Source organism: Coturnix japonica, chromosome 19, assembly GCF_054131305.1.
Source record: "Coturnix japonica strain WE chromosome 19, WE-NBRP24, whole genome shotgun sequence".
NCBI lineage: Eukaryota > Metazoa > Chordata > Aves > Galliformes > Phasianidae > Coturnix > Coturnix japonica.
In genome coordinates, this window is record NC_140681.1 from 9,269,868 (window position 1) to 9,287,287 (window position 17,420).

General features: G+C 49.0%; 1 protein-coding gene across 1 annotated transcript in view; it reads left to right on the top strand.

Moving 5' to 3' along the window:
- The first annotated feature begins 4,791 nt into the window (after positions 1-4,791).
- NTSR1 (neurotensin receptor 1) overlaps positions 4,792-17,420 on the top strand; it is a 47,617-nt gene continuing 34,988 nt past the window's right edge. Inside the window, exon 1 of the mRNA XM_015881684.3 lies at positions 4,792-5,839. Within this exon, the coding sequence (XP_015737170.1) occupies positions 5,183-5,839 (657 nt within the window). The 5' untranslated portion in view covers positions 4,792-5,182. The remainder of the gene's footprint in view (positions 5,840-17,420) is intronic.

A 17,420-nucleotide genomic window follows, 5' to 3' on the forward strand; every position in this document is an offset into this window, starting at 1 on the left:
GTACACCCAGGTACTGCACTACACATCGCTGTAATAGCAGGGATGGAGCTCAAGGAGCAACACCTTCTGCAGCCTCTCATTCCTGTTAACAGCCAGAAGGGACCGTTTCACCATTTGTGGAGGGTGCAGACCTCCTCTGCATCTCACATCTGATCTGCATCCTCTTGTGCAGTGAAAGGGATGTCAGCTCTGGCTCCATCACTCTGACAAAGAAATAGGAGGATGTGGGCTCTTAGAGGGAAAAATAGCAGGAACAAAGCAGACTGCATAGTACAAACCAAACACATTCACAGCAGGTCACAGTGTGCTTTGGACGGCAAAAAACTATCAAATTTTCATGTCTGCTGAAGTGGCACAGAGTGACTCAAAGCCTCTGTGGGGTGTCCCAGGTAAATTTCTACAGGGAGCAGCATTGGGGACAACCCCTCACAATGCACTGATGAATGGAGCTGCTGGAAACTTCAGGGCTGGGAAGGCAGATGGCATCCCTGCAAGGCATAGGGCTGCCCACCTGCACTGCTCTAACCTAACTCTAACCCTAACCCTGACACTAATCCTAACCCTAACTCTAACCCTCACCCTAATCCTAACCCTAACCCTAACTCTAATCGTAACCCAGCCAGAACCAGGCTGAAGCCTCAGGGACTGCAGCAATTGCAAACACTCCCCTTGGATTCCTCTGTCTCATTTCACTGTATTTCTTCCTGGGGTAAAACAAGATTTTCAAAGGGAAACTACATGGCAGTGCACAAGCACAGTTCATTGTGTGTTGGGCATTTATATTATATATGAAAACAAAGTGTGTTGCCACAAGGAATCTGATTTGGGCTTGTTGCAGTCACAACTCAGGGGATCCAAAATCTGCTTCTATCTCTGAACTGAAGCAGCTGGTATCTTCTGTGTGCGTCCAGTCAACGCATCTGGCTTTGTCTGAGAGAAATATTGTAATGCCTATAGGCCATCTGTTAATGTTAAAGGGATGAATCTGAACACCCAGCACGCAGAAGATAAGACCTGTACAAAGAATGCAGACACCTCCTTTCCCAGCTGTCCATTCCCAGAGATCGATCCTTCTTCAGGGAAATTCTCTTACCAACATCACTGTAGGTATCCCAGTGTGCTCTGTTTTCCACTTTCCTATTTTCTTTTAAATCTGTCCAGGGACACAATGCTGGGGTATGAGATCATTGCTCTGCGCTGGGTGTGACCCCTCAGCTTTGCCAGTGCACACACCAATGTGTTCACACTGAGGAACCTCAGCAGTTTCCTCTGCTATGAAAATCAGAGGCAATAAATATCCCATGTATCAACAGTTTTGATTTAAAATACTCTCCTGAAATCGCTTCAGCCAAATACAGTAAATAACGTGCAACAGTTGGGAATCCTTTATTGCTTATCCCAACTAACAATACTTCATTTTGCAATACATTGGGTAATGCAGTGCTTGTAAGTAATGATGCAGTCAATATTGTAGTCAACAAAGCTGATATATGCCCAATTTTCTATCACTCCTTTCTTCCTCTCTTTCTTGTACAAATCTTCCTTGTGCTCCCCAGGACTGTATCTTACCAACCCACTTTAGACACCCCTGACTTTTAGGGAAGTTTGAAGAAGGGAGCACCTGTCCCATTGATTTCAATGGGACCCGACTCTATAGGTTTGAACCAGGAATCTGCTCTAACAGATATATATGGTGGGGAGCTGCGACCTCAGCAAAAGGAGAAGGTTGATGCTGTTATTTAACATCTGCTTCTTGCAGAGCTTTCTCTTTGCTGCTTTTCATGTCCTTCAGAAAAATCCCACCCAGAGAAATCAGACTGCAATAGGGTTAACATGAAAAATTCCTAGTGGTCCCAGCTGCAAAGGGAAAAGCAAAGAAGAAAAACACTTGGGTCAACATAAAAGGGAGTGAGGCAATCTGGGGGCCTTGTATCCTGGTCACTGTGGGACCCTCAGCTCACAGTCCAGGAAGTTTTAATAGGCAAGGTCTTTAGGTGATATTTTCCTGCAAGATTTTAAGTAAATGCCTTGCTGTAACATTTGAGATCAAGAGCCTGTTGGTTTCCATCATTCTTTTCTGTTCTAAGCCACAGACACACACATACAAAATATATTAAAACGAGCCCAGCTTAGCTAAAAGGTCGTCTAGTTCAGAAACAAACAGCAGGGATTTAGGCTGGAAGCTTTAGCTCACAAGGAGAGAAGGGTGCACCTCCAGCTCTGCTTTTGCTTGAAGGAGGATATGGATTACCTCCCTGCAGGGAGCAGAAGTGAAGGCGAGAAGAGATGGTTTGGCATTCATTTCAATAACCCACACAAGGAGAGGGACTGTGCATATCCTTCAGTGATGCACAAGTAATGGGGACACTAATAGTGTGTTGGGAGATGCTCTCTGCTGGATGGTATCTTTGCTTGGCACTACAGTTCTGCCCATTCCAATGGAAGGGTTTTCAAGGCTCAGCTCTGCACCACAGGTAGGTATCCAGCTCTGTAAAAGTGATGTGAGGACAGAAGGTAGAACAAAACCTTCCTATAAAGATATGAGAGATGCTGACCCTTTTCCAGCTGATGACATGCTCAGGCTTTCTTTTATTTTCTTCTTTGCTTGGTGACCCGTGCTTCTGCATGGGGAATGGCAAGGCTGCATGTCAGCAGGCAGGATCTGGGAAGGCAGCATACTCAGGCTCAGCTAGGATAAACTGGTGGTAAATTTACCAGCACTGGTGTACATTGGAGAGCCACATCATGATTTCACATCTAGTCACGCACTCATGTTCTCTGATGACTCTACAAGAGGTGCAAGCTAGCTAGTTGACTTGATAGAGGAGCAATGAGTCGACATCCTTGCTATTCAGCCTCATCTGCTAGGAAGAGCTGAAAAACAGGTACCTTCCAATGAGATTTTATGAAAGCGGAGGTTTGGCAATTGACATAAACTGCAACAGCCTGATGAAGTGCTGATGGTAAATCAACAGCTACATTGATTCCAGGTAGCTGATATTTCAGAGTGCAATTAGAATTCTCTTGTAGCAGCACCTCTGGGTATTCTCTGCCAGCATTTGGCACAGAGAGAAAGTGGAGAAGTTGGTACCTGCAGCACTTGGGAACAGCTGCTGGGACAGAGAGAGGAGATGTAGTATCTTCCTTGTCAGCAGCAGTGCCTGCGTTGCCTGTGTGTAGAAACACAAGGCAACAGAATCCAAAACAGAGCATTTCTAGAGACAGCTATTGATATAAACGTGCACAAACACACTGTAAAATTAGACCAGCTGATGGGTATCTAGTTTATGGGGATAGCAATTGCTTTCCACAAGGCCAAAACGAAGTTACAGGGCTAGGGACAATAACTCTTTGTTATGGATAAGAATCCCAAAGGAACTCTTTCACTGCCTCAGGGAGGAGTGCTTTAGTGCAGAAGCATGACTTTGGGCTTGGATCACAGGACCATAAGCTACTGTAAATGGGGGGCTAAGGAGTAGGAACATCGGGAACCTGAGATAAGAGCACAGCCCCCACTGCAGCTGTAATTCAGGCAGCAGCACAAGGACATGGAACAGGGGGTGAGAGCAGCTGGGGACCCCAACCCTGACAAATTCCTATATGCTGACAGAGACCTCATAGAAAAAAACTGTAGATAAAAGGAACACTGGTGCTAAGAAATTATTAGTCATTCTTTAAACCAGTGTGGGATGAATGCTAGAAAACATTTAAATGACTACATGAGACTAAATAAATCTGATTTTGGTCAGCTTTCTGTGGTGACGCTGTTTGCTGGATGTAAGAGAAATTTGGGGGAACGTTGGTTGTTGGTGGCTGGCTGTGTAAAGTCCACTGTATGCATGCAGAGATTATTTGATTGACTGCAGGATTAGATGTCTTCTTGCATCAAACAGATAAGTGGTGTGCAAGGCGTCAGTGCACTCAGAGCCCACCGGTGTTTGGAAACACAACATCTGTCAGCAAATAAATTCAGACAAGTTATGGTTGCCTTCGCCAAATCAGTGGATGGGAAATCCCTGGATGGGATTTCCTAGATCTCTGTGCAATAGTAAAGAGCTTTATCATAAAGACAATCAAGTAAACAGCCCACTGAGGTTTTACAAGACAACATCCAGCTCAGCACCCCGAGCTTGAGAAAGTAACCACCAATAACCCCTATCCTGGGGAGCCCTTTGCTGTGGGGGATCCTTTTATCACCTTCAGCATCACCGTGGCACCTTCACACCCCCCTGCAACAGAACAGCTCATAGAGGACGGTTCATCCCCAGACTGGAGGATGTGGAGCTAAAGGAAAAGTGACATATGGGGATCAGAGCAAAGCAGCTCGCTGCTGATGTTGCTGAGTTGTAGGGCTGAGAAGTCTCAGGGCAGAGGTAGATATTTTTATGCGTTTTAAATGCATTTTAAATGCATTCCTCCTAGAAGTAGAAGAGTGTGTGGGATGCTCACAGGGCACGGGAATGTCCAAGGGTGCACTGCTGGTGTCTCTCATGACTTGGGGATAGAGTTGAAGGGGGTAAATAGGGCTAGGGCACTTTCCTAGTCCCCTGCCAGCCCTCTCCTTACAGCTCTGCCTCTGTGCCTGACTTTGCATGGGATGGAGAAGTGGGGTTCCAACGGGAGAAGGGGGGCGCAGTACCCGGGGCTCCGCAGCCTCCTCTCCCCAGCCCATCCTCTCCTCCCCATCGGCTCCAGTTCGGGCGCCGGGCTGGAGCTGCCGAAGCCGCTTGGCGGCGGGGCTCGGGCAGGGGGATCCGAGAGGAGGGGCCGCCTCCGGGGCCGGGGGAAGGCAGTTCGGGGGGCGGCGGTGCGGCGTGTGCCGGCGCGGCTGTGCGAGGCGGGCGGTGGTGTGCGTGTGTGTGTGCGTGTGTGTGTGTCTGTGTGTGTGCGTGTGCGTGTGTGTGTTCAGGGAAGCTCCTGCCGTACCCGGGCACATCTGGGCTCCGGGAAGCTGCAGGGAGGAGATTCCAAAGCTGCGGGCTGCACACAGAGCGGCGAGCCTGCTCCGGCGCTTGTGTCTGTCTGTGTGTCACACACTCACACACGCACAGCAGCCCGGCAGCGGTAGGCGCCTCCTCCCCGCCGCATTAAAACGAGCCAAGTTTCCTCGCTGGGGGCAGCGGTACGTCGGGGCGGGCGGCGGCTCCGACCTGCAGCCCCGGCGGGGCGGCCCGGCCACGGGATGCACCCCAACGCCACGGCCCCGGCCGTGCCCGGCGGCTCCCAACACCTCCACCCCAACGCTTCCAACCGCTCCGACCTGCTCTCCAAAGGACCCGACGAGGAGGATCTGGACGTCAACACCGATATCTACTCCAAAGTCATGGTGACTATCATCTACCTGGCTCTCTTTTTAGTGGGCACCGTGGGGAACTCCATCACAGCGTATACGCTGGTGCGCAAGAAGTCGCTGCAGAACCTGCAGAGCACCGTGCATTACCACCTGGCCAGCCTCGCCTTCTCCGACCTCCTCATCTTCCTCCTCTGTATGCCCATCGAACTCTACAACTTCATCTGGGTCCATCACCCCTGGGCTTTCGGGGGAGCTGTCTGCAAGGGCTACTACTTCCTCCGGGATGCCTGCACCTATGCCACAGCGCTTAACATCGCCAGCCTCAGCGTGGAGCGCTACATGGCCATCTGCCACCCCTTCAAAGCCAAGAGCATCATGTCCCGCAGCCGCACCAAGAAGTTCATCAGCTGCATCTGGATTGCCTCCTTCCTCCTCGCCATCCCCATGATCTTCACCATGGGGGAGATTTATGCTAAGGATCAGGATCCGGATTCCATCATCTGCACCACCATCGTGGACACCTCTACGCTGAAGACAGTCATCCAGGTGAGGACCCCGAGCAGTCGGGGATGGGCAGCTGCCTCCTTCCCCGAGCTGGAAAAGCCCAAACTTTGTCGAGGGAAGGACAGAGTGGGTGGGGGGAGATGAGTCTGGGGAGCCGGCTTTGGGAAGTGGGGGAGCAGAGCAGCCCCGACAGAACAGAATGGGACAGAGTGCGGGTGGGCTCTGTAGTTTGATGGGTGGGGGGATGTCGGCTGTGTTTGCTGTGCCCCATACGGCTCCTGCCCCCCAGCGCCAGGCTGAGCACCGGGGTGAACCCCACAGTGGGATAATCTGGGCCCCGGGATACGGCAACAACACCCCCCCCTTCCCCCCCGGAGCAGTTGTCCCTGCTGCCCGCACACAGCCTGCCCTGTCCCAGAGCGGGGCTCTCTGTCCCACATTGCAGGGATTTGCATGCAGAGATCCTCAGCCTTTCTTTACACCCCCTCCCCTTCTGCTGGAAAGGAATGAGCAGCATCAGGGCAAATAAACCCATCTTTCTGCTCCACTCTCCCTCCCAGCTTCTTAGGATGACCCACAGCTCATTTCATCTGTGAAGTAGCAGACTGATCTCAGAAAGTTTTGGGCAGCCAACAGGAACAGCAACTGCAAAGCTGGCAGCTGCTATTTTGGCTGTTTGGGGAAAATCATAGCTGGTTTAACTAGTGGCCCCCTCCCCGACTTCAGAAAGGCTTTGCTGGTCTCCATGCACTGCTTAATCTAACACTCCCATGAGTGGAAAGGATTTCAGCATCACCACTCACAGCACTCTGAGGGGTTGAGGCATTTGTTCACTGGAGCATTAGGCTTGAAAAATGTAAGAGAAGTGGAAGGAACGGCAGAAAGAGCCTCCAATCTCCATAGCTCCTTTGCCTCCAGGCTTACGTATGATAGCTTCTCAGACTTCTATATGAAACATGAATTTCAGGTGGGTCTAATCTGGAGCCAAAAGCCTTCTAAATGTTCCTGCAGGTAAAGAATTTAAATGGAAACAGAATGATTTCACCCTCTAAAAGTGGGTGAGGATACAGACAGGAGTAAGCCCACAGCCTGCAGATGTTACTGGATGTCTCTCTGAGTTTCCCACTGTGCTACTGCTCCAGTGACCAAAATCCAGCCCCAGCAGAAGCTCTGAATTCCCTCCGAATTTTGTCTTCACACCTAACTTTCACTTTCAGACCATGGAGGTTGTTTCCCCTGTAGCTTTATAGCTTTTCTTAGAGGCAGCCCAGTGTGCTTAACCCAAATTCTCTATTCTCTAAGGAGGAGTGAGCCGTCTGATTTAAGAACAATGTGGCTGGAATGCTTTATTTCTACTTATCTTCCTTTAAGGATTAAACCCATGCTTTGTGTTAACACGATAGAGCTGAGGAGAGCAGATTATTTCCTAGCCATGTCTATGGAGATTGAACAATTCTCAACATATTTTACAGTCTCGCTGTTATTCAGGATCTACCTTATCCTGTTACCCGAGTAAAAGACAGGCAGACATTAATGCATTGTGTATGAAGTTTGCCTGTGGCCTCTTCCTTACATTTTTTATCATCATTTCACTTGTGAATGTACTGAAAGTAAAAGGAAGGAGGCAGCTGTGGGGGAGGCGGGGGAGCAGAATACTTTTCCTTCTTGGGAACCTGGCTACAAGTGTAGATTTGTTAAGATAGGAACTAATATCATGGCTTGGGGCTCATTCCTCAGCACCCAACCTGAAGCAGGGCCCTGGGTCAGTGAGGGCTGCAGAGTGAGTAAGCAAAGCAGCTGCAAGTCGGGTTTGAAGTGCATTAAGGGAAACCATTGCACAGCGTGTGATCGAGCATTCTCACGTTGTAAGCTGTGCAGGGGTTTAAAAAAAAACCCAACGAATAATGGAAGACCTGTGAAGGAAAGGGCAATGGTAATGCGTGAGAGTGATGCGCAGAGGTCCCACAGTTCAGATATCCAGAGCCCTTGAGTTGTGCAGAGGGCTGAGGATGCTTCAGAGCAGGTCTCTACATCTCTTTCGTTCATTTTCTGCTTTTAAATTAATCAGAGCAATGATACATTTGCTCGAGCTGGCGAATCTCTCGTATTAAATCACTCAACATATTTCGCTCTTCCTGTTTGGCCAACTGCCTAAAGTAAATTGGGATTTTTAAAATTCTTTTTTATTTATTTATTTTTTTGAATCCATCGGTTCTCCAAGAGGTTTCATTTGGTGACTAATTGCAAGCCAGGCCCTAAACACAGCAAATGTAACCATTTATAGACTCAGAGCCCAGCGCTCACACTGCAGAGCCCAGGAGGATGCCCCTCTTTGGGTTGGAGCCACCCCAGGGTGAACACTGGACGTTCTCATTGAAGGCTCTTTCTGACAAAGTTTCTGACTCTTTGCTTGGAGTCTTTAAGGTCTGATGGACATCCCCAAAGGGAACTGCACTGTGTGCACAACTAAGTTTCCTTATAAAAGGGAACAAGAGTTAACCATTCAAACAACATGCCACACACTCGATTTCTGCTCGTATTAACATGTACCACTTGATCTGCGCAACTCTAAGAAGTAATTACTGGCATTCCTCTAGTAATTACAGATTGCTCAGTGCAGCACACTGCTAAGCAGGCAGAGCAACACATGTGTGCTCTGTGGGGTGTCACCCATCAGCACCATGGGGTGCTGAGCATCCCTCCTTGTGCCATCACGGCGTGAGCTCCGTGCGACCTCTGGCATTTAATTCCTTACAGCAGCTCTGCTTCCCAGCTTTGTTTATCAGCAGCCTTGCAGCTGCTGAAGTCAGGCTGGTTTATTCTGTTCTCCTCAATGCCAAGCTTGCCTGTTCCTTCTGTCTGTTAGGGGTGTCTGGTTTGGATGCTGGCATCGTTTTGGGATCTGGTCACAGGAATAAGTCCATTATAGTACATCATTTAGGTCTAGTTAACACTTTAACTGGCACACATCCTCTAACACATGCTGCAGCCAATTTTATGGTGGGTTGTTTTTTTTCATACAAATTAAGCACCTCTCGAAGCCATTTCCATACAAGTAAATTAATGTTTTCGTGCCACTTCAGCTGGAGGAGGTTATAACAGCTGCTCTTTGTGGTACTACCAGATAAAAGAGCTGTGAGGCAGAGCGACATGTGGGCTCTGCTCCCCTGCGGGTCAGCACTCGTGCTTTTGGCTGCTTGTGGTTCTGCTCTCAGAACAGGAGACCCCTCAGTGACTGCCCCATATCCACCAGCATTCACTGTCCATCCTGTTCCAAAAGGACCTAAATTTTACTGTCTGGGTGACAGTGCAAATACTGTTTTCCTTTAGTGCCATGGTGCAGCATAACCCAGAATGTCCCCCGGGCTCTGACTGGGCCACCTGCAGCCTTTTAGCCTCAGTAGGGTGGTTCAGGTTACCCCTTTCCAAGCCTTTGCTGTTTGTATTCCTGTGTAGGGTGTCTGATACACGCTGGTGGTTTACCCCCACTCTTGTGTGGCTGCAGCTCTCCCACCCTGCAGGTCCATTATCTGTTGTTTTATGAAGTCTGCTCATGGTACAGTAAATAACACAGCACATGAAATAACAGGTACTCTGCTTTATTTTCTCTTGCATTGAAGTAACGTGCTGAAGGGCTTCAGATCTGATGGGATAAGAAGGAGGGAGCAGACACTGGGGCTGAGGATGGAGGAGCTCTTTCTTGCGTGCAAGATCTCTCACACAAGACAGCTGGCCTGAACGCTTCCCTGGCCCTAAGCATGATTCCAAGTTCACCTATTCAACCCCCATTTATCCAAGGGGCCCAGCATCCCACACACAGTATTGCAAACACTCTTTTACACCTTTTCCAGTGAGGACATGTGGCAAGATGCCTGGCAGGTCCATGGGGCCCTGAAAATAAACCTGGCAAGCGTCTCTTCATAGCACATGAAAAGCAGCAATGAGTAAAACCAAAGGGCTGAATTCTCTCCATATTTGCTGGCATATTGTATCCAGGATTAGTCAATGGCTTCAGTTCAGGAATTCTGCGTTTATCCTAATGTTGGCTAGAGGAACTGAGGCTGGTCTCTTTTCCTTAAGTCACAGCCAAATTCCTGCTATTGCTTTTACTAGGAGGGCTGTTTTCAGTCACTTACATGGTGATAATCCTACCCCTGGAGCCTGGCTGATAAACTGTTATGGATAGATAAAGGCACAGGGTCTCTGCCCACCAGGGAAGCCCACTTAGCAGCAGCACAGATCAGCTCCTTTGTGGCAGGACTGTGTCTGATGCAAGGTTTTAAAAGTCCCTCATACCACAGACTGCACAGGTGTCCATAGGACTTTAATCCAGCAAACTCAGCCCACCCAGTCCCAGGCCATTTACACATGCTCCATCGTACAGCTGGATCTGACTTGAGCAAGCTCCTGTGTTTGTTGCTTTACGTAACTGCTTGGCCTGCTGCGTTCTGCCAGTTCTTACATAATTTCTTCTCTTTCTTCCCCCCCAATTGATTTTAATTCACTTGATACTTTTTCCCTCTCCAACCCCCTTCTCGAGTTGTCAGCTGGAGGGAATCAAAAGTGAGGAAACATGGCCAATCAATTCAGCTCTTATGTTTTCCTCTTAACAGCGCCTTGTAAGAGCAGAAGAGATGAAGGTATTCCAGTGGCTCCTCTTCTCAGGGAAAAAGAAAAAATGCAGCTGCCTTTAATCTCCTTCCAGATCAGTTAAAACAGCTATTTAATAGTCTTCTCTCTCCTTCCCCTCCTTCCCTTTAAAGGCTTTTTCTATCACTTCTGTGCAGTATCTGCTGGAGATGTGCAGATGGCATTTGTGCCTCCTGTGTCCTACCCAACACACCTGATGGCTGCATCCAGGGGTGGGGGCTCTGGACACCAGTGGTGTCACCGTCCCATTTCTCAGCTGTGAAAGTGGTGGGTGCCATTGTCAGGAGAGAACAGCAGCTGAGCAAAGTGTCCAGAGAAATTGAGGGTATGGTGGGACCCTGAGCTGATGGGGTCTGAGTGTTGTGACCATTGAGCCCTAAGGCAGGCATTATTAGATGCAAACATGGCAAGCCCTGGTCCTAACATCCCTCTTTCCATTTCAGAAAGCAAGTGAAGCTCTGTTATTACACTCCCAAGCTGCCTGGTTGTTCTCCAGCATGGAGCACTCACGCCATGTGAAGCTGGATGCGTTTCCAATGCCTGCACTCCCTTATCTCCACTGCCCACATCCCTCTCATCATTCAGACTGGTGTGGCAAAGAAAAGCAGATTAGAAACTCTGAGCTTCTTATTGGGACCAGGGGTTTTTCTGCCTTCATATACATGTGACCACCTTGTGATCTCCTGTCTAGTGTGACCTTGGCTGCTGGCCTCTGTCACCCTCTGCAAGGACACATCAGAGCAGAAGGTTTCACAAAGACCTGCCCTTCCCCAAGTGATGCATTTGGCAAATTTAATAACATCAGCCCACACACTTTGCCTCCTGTGGGTGCCGTTCCTTCAAACTAATTTCAAGGCATCATAGGTGTGGGATTAGGAAAAAAAGAAAAAAATAAGCTGACAATAAATCAGTCGAGCTGATGAGTTATTCAAGTAATAAGTGCCAGGGGTTGGTTTTGAATAAATAGGTGGTGGTGATGGAGTACTAGACCTCTCTGGGAGGGAGAAATTGCTGAGCCACTGGTTCATCCCCAGTATTTCTCTGCATTCAAAGTGTCAGCTGTTGATTTTTCTATGGGAGGGCAACAGCAGTGAGAGATGTTTGTATCCTGTGCTCAGTCCTGAGTGCACTGAGTGTGCATAGACCTCCTCCATTCTGGGCTGCCACAAAGCTGTCCCTCCTTCTCTTACAGGGCAGAGGATGCTGTGGGATGGGGCTGGACACGGCTGTGTTGTGTGCAGGCTCTGTTTGCTTCCTCCCTCCTGTGGCTTTCCCACTTCAACATTCATCAGTGCAGTAAGTGTGCCGCTGGGCACAGCTCCATGGCAGCTCATCTCTAGCGAGGAAATAAAGTAACAGTGAGCAAAGTTCTTTTTAACCGAACTCTTGCTTGAGCAAGAAAGATAACTTGCTTTGAAGCTTTTAATTTCTCAGGGGCTGGAGATGACTGTCAGCTGAAGGCAGGCGATGAGCTTTTCTAGTTAAAATCTTTTAAAAATAACTTTTCACAAAGTTTTCCATATCTGAACGGGAGGGAGGAGAAGCATCTCTTCTCTGCAAAGTGCTCACAAATGGAACCTGAAGGCAGCTCTATATTGTGAAGCCACACATGGTGAAAAGCCTGAAAAGCCCTTTGGATCTCAGTAATTCAGGGCTGTCAGACCTGGGGCAGTGCCCTGGGGGCAGCAGTACCATCTGCCCGCCCTCACCCCATGTTCCTCACCCACAGTTTGCAGCCAGCCTGCAGGCTCGCATCTCCCCAGATACAGCACCCTGTGCTGTAAATCTCCCTTTATAAAGTTGTCTCTTTGCCAAGCGGATTTCTAAATATACAGAAGAGGAACAGGCAGCCTAGACAGAGCTGGGGATGTAATCTGATTTCAGCAACGTGTTCCCTTCTCTTTGCAAATACCCTCTGGTACTTCCTGCCAACTACTACTCCCTCTAGATAATAAAGAATAAATTTAAGGCTGCTGCTGTTAGAGCCAACTTTTGCTTCTGAAGCAAACCTATTAGCTTGCTCCTGGAGATTGGTTCCTCCTTCAGGGAGCATTTCTATTGCAGGAGCCACTTTAAAAGGAAGGAGATGAGGACACTGGAACTCTGTGTGAGCCTTCACTGCAGTCACTTGGAGTAACTTGATGACCATATTGTTTCCCTTCCCACCACAGGCCAGTGGCTCCTCTCTTGCCCTGAGCAATGCTCACTTGCTGGGCTTGCTTCTGCTGCTCAGCCCGCAACTATCTCACTGCCTTCCTCCTTCAGCCTTGAGGATCGGGGTCTGCTCTCCCAACTCATCTTCTCCAAGCAGATCTCTGCAGCACAGAACTGCTTCACAGCAGCCACGAGCGCTTTGACGCAGGGCGACATTGAGCTCAGCAGAGCCCTGGTTTTGATCAGGGCTCCAAGCAGCTGATTAATGGGGTTGTTGCGATGCCACGTCCCAGTCATTGCAACACCATCAAAAGCAATGCAGGTCTGCAGAGCTGAGTCATGTGGATGTGGTCTCAGTCGGTGGTAGGGCTGTAGCACCCTGCTCTCCCATAGAATGGGTTTTGTGAGCCCACAAGTATCTGAGTGTGCTCAATACCAATTTAATATTAATTTGCTTTTCACTCCTCTTCTGTGTTTTCTTTCCAAACCTTCTCATTAAAATGCAACACACACAGCCAGCAGGAAAGTTTAGCTCGTTGTTTGCATCATTCTATTGATTCCTTCTTGCGTTTTATCCTCGAGAGGACAATTTATACATTTAATTTACTCGTTCCATTCAAAAGAGAAACTCGCAGAAATGCCCCTCCCTGCAGCCCACACTTTGTTCCTTCCATCACTGTCAGTTACGGTCTTACATGACACTGTCACACTTTCTCATCCCCACGTGAGGAAGCACTGCAGGAGGAAGGGTTCAAACCATTGCAGAGATATCTGACCGCAGTCACCAACCCATGTTGCTGCCTGAAGAAGTGGAAGAAACCTTGAAAGGGGACAAAGTTCTGCAGGAGTGTTGTTGGGACCCAACAGTGCCGCTGTGCAAAAGGAAGTGCATGCATTGCTCATGGCCACATGAGGAAATTTCACCATCAGAATTTCACCATCAGAGCACAGGGAAAGCAGAGAGCCTGAGGGTGGTGTTTCAGTAGCAGGTTGGTCAGCAATAAGCTTGCATGCTCTGAAAGCTGCTCAGGGGCTTAGGGATGGATTAGCAGCAGTGGCCAGGAGGGCACCAGGACGTGGCACAGCGCTGCGCCAATGTCTGCCCTGACCCTGCAGCTCTGCAGGGAGCACCTCCGTGTCCCAGGTCTGAATCACACTATGCTCCCTATATTCTCCCCTGGGCCTCAGCCCTGCTACCTTGATCTGCTGGGCTGACACTGCAGTGCCCATGAGAAGGTTAAGAGTCCCCAGAATGAGTTTTGCAGAGCACTGAGGGCAGATCTTGCTGCTACCATTTCTTCCAGCACTGAATCTGTGCTCTTTGTTGTAAACAGAGCTCACACCAGAGTCTGCACTCAGCAGTGGGACAGTATTTGACTTAACTGTGGCCTTTAATTTATTTATAACTGCATATCCAGCAGTTGGTATCATATTTAATGCAAACAACATTCAAGTGAAATCCCCACTGAGAGGCACATTATGAAGATTAACAGCCTGGCTTTTCTGTTGTTCCGATTAATACAGTGCTGATTTGTGCCTGGTGCTTTATAGACAAGCGCAAGGAGAGCTGACTGTAGGAACCTGAGCTTAAAGCTGCTGTTGTGCAAAATCAGTGCCTGACACCCTGCATTCATCTCAACAGCCAGAGGAATGGGCCCAGAGCATGAAGACCTCTGGGAAACACTGACATCCAGGAAAGGAGGAGAAAAATAGGGCCAGGGCATGCAAGCCACAGTGCCAGGAAAGCAGGTGGGCATTGCATGGAATTGCAGTGGGGGAATGTTAGGTTTTACAGCCCTCACCCAGGGGACAGCCCTGCAGCCTCACCACCCCAGCTGCCCCCAGAAAGGTAAAGGTGAGCTCCATCGACCGCACTGCACGCCGTCTGCGTGGGTTGGATTTCTTTTAATTGCACAGCCTGTTTCCATTTTAAACAAGCTGTCAGGAAAATTAATTTTCGCCAAGCTTAAGATGACATTGAACATGTTCTCGTGCCCTGCAATTATCTGGAGATGTTTTATTCCTTTATGTATTTGTGTGATGAATTTGTCAGGTGTAATGCTGTAGGCTCTTTAGGAATTTTATTAATAGGTTTTTGTCTACTCTCCTGTCTGAGTCCTTATGTCTCCTTCCCACCCTTTGTAATCAGATTACTCCTGCTCCCAAATTCTTGTCCCATTCTCATGTGTCACAGAGGAGAAATGTGGCCAAACCTCTGAGAGTTGCCAGGGCAGGGATCTGTTCTGCTTTGCTTTCTGCTGTGGATCACGCTTGTGCTCCAGCTCTGCAGAGAAGCTGCTGCGGGCTCCATGGTGCTAAATAATGCAAAGGGGCTCTTGAGGGTGTTGGCTCTTGTCTCGTCTCTTCCAGCAAATAAGGTCTCCCCTCATTACTGCCTGTGTGCTCTGAGCTCCTCTGGAATGGACTGGAAAGATATCTTCCCCAGGGGATGGCTGCGTCGCAAATAGACCATGCAGGAGGTCTTCCACTTTCCATGAGTGCTCCCCTTCTTCCTTCCTCCCCTTTTATCAGTGGAGACTTCTCAGGAAAGATCGTTCACATTCAGGGATGTTACAGCAGGAAGAAACTGCCTTCTGCCTTCATTATTCTGAAACAATTCTGGTTGGGAAAGGGAAAATTACCAGGCACACTCCAGAGGTTTTCTCATGTCCTATATTGCTGTGTTTAATTCCATCCCTTAAGCATTAGCCTGGCTAAAAATTGCTCTGGCGGCTCACAGGGGCTGCCCCCCCATGCTGCAGAGGCCTGATCCTGCTGTCACACAGTGTTAAGGTGTGGGACAGCAGCACCCACCCCCTTGCTGTGGGGCAGCTGGCAGTGCCTGGATGGGACAGCTCTGTTTTGCCATGCACAGGGATAACCCTGAGCAGTCAGGGGGGCAATTTGCTCTAAGGACATACGGATCGATCTGGAGAGATGATTTCACCTCATGCTCTGAGGGTACTGTGGATAAAGCATTGAAGCCCAGCTGCAGATTTGCCAGGCACTAATTGCTTTTCAGCTGTGGATTGTCTTTGCTCTCCGGGAGGTTGATCTGCAGCCCTGTGCCATGCAGTGAGGGCATATCTTGGTGTCTGTAGCAAGGTGTGCCTCTCTATTTCCCTCCTAAAAGTCTCTTACTGAGTGTCACACAGGAGTTATTTGAGCTCCATGAGGTGCAGGGATGATGTATATCTATCTCCCTTTTCAGTGCAGGGGACTTGGCCTAGATGACTTTTAAAGGTCCTTTCCAACTTGACCAGTTCTATGATTCTATGATTCCTTGATTCCATTCCCAGCCTTTGCCCAACCATTGCAGAATGCTCTAGGGAAACTCACCCTGATGTCAGAATGGAAGGCTTTGCAAGCATATTTGGCTACATCACACAGAGCCACGACTCTACCTGCCAGTCCTTGCTCTGCAGGTGCAGCATCCCCTTATGAAGCTGTGCTGTTCTGCCAAATGCAGCTGGGGCATTTCAGGTCAGCAGAAAAGCACTCAGGTGGAGAATGGGTTGTTCTGCCTGGCTGCCTCCACTTATCAACAATGTGGGGCTGGTGTGGTGGTCAGGCAAAGCTGGGTGTCTCCATGAGCCCACTGCTTCCACCACTGACCCCAAATGGAGCCAGTGTTGCACCACTTCACCTGTTGGCACAAACCAAGGAGCTACACCTCAGGGAGATGATATTTCCAGCTCCTCCTGCTTACAGCATTCAGCAGAACTGGTGTAGTTCAAGCAGACCCCATTCCCCCAACCCTCCCAGCCTCTCCCAGCTGCCGGCCAAAGTCTTGTGTTTAAATTGCCCAGAGTTGAAGGAGACAAGTTTGCCTGGAGCACCAGCATCAATCCTGTGGCAAAGACAGACTGATAAAATAAACAGAGATTTCCCTGGTTTTAGTGCTGTTTAGATAACTTTGAAATGCTTATTATTCAAATAAACGAATCGCAAAGCCTTTTCCCTTATTTTTGGCTCAAGAAGGAGTCAGTGAATTTCCTTTTTCAGAGCAGAACGTTTGTACTTTTTTGCAGTGATTGAAGGAGCAGCACTGTAACCAAGCCCTTCACAGTGACACATTTTGTGTTGGCAGAGTGCTGCATCTCCAGAGCCTCTGTGCGCCATACAGCCCAGGCTGTGCCTCCCCAGAACCTGTGCGTGCAGCTGGAGCAGCCCTAGGGAAAGCAACTGCAAGGAGCTGAGCCCTGCAGCACACCACTCTGTGCCCTGCAGTGATTTCAGGTGCAAGTTAGCATCAGGGCTAACAGACAGCATTATCTTTTCCCCCCCCTATTTTCATGCAAGGCAGGTGATGCAGCAAGAAGGCAAGAGTGTGGGTCCCTGCCCAGAGGGCTCTCCTTGCTGCACTGCTAGGAAAGACATTTCCCAAAGAAGTTGTTCCTGGCTTATATCACTGTAAGTGAGAAGAGACACAGAGCGGTGCATAAAGTGCCCTGGAAACTGCTGCTCAGCTCTTCCTTTAGAGCCTCATCCACCCAAGTAATTACATGTGGCTCAGGAAGCTCATGCTGCCACAACAATATCATTGCCCTCTAACTTTTCTGTTTTCATTTACTTAAAGCATTAGTGGTCAGGAACTGGCACAGCTGCCCAGGAAGTGGTGGGGTCACCATCCCTGGAGTGGCTCAGGAACTGATGAGGCACCGAGGGATGCAGGCAGTGGGCATGGTGGGGTGGGATGGGGTTGGACTTGGGGATCTCAGAGCTCTTTTACAACCTTAATGAATCCATCATTCTATGTCAATTTGCATTTTAAATAAGGAGATAAGGATAAAGCTGATTGGTAACTTGTTCACTGCAT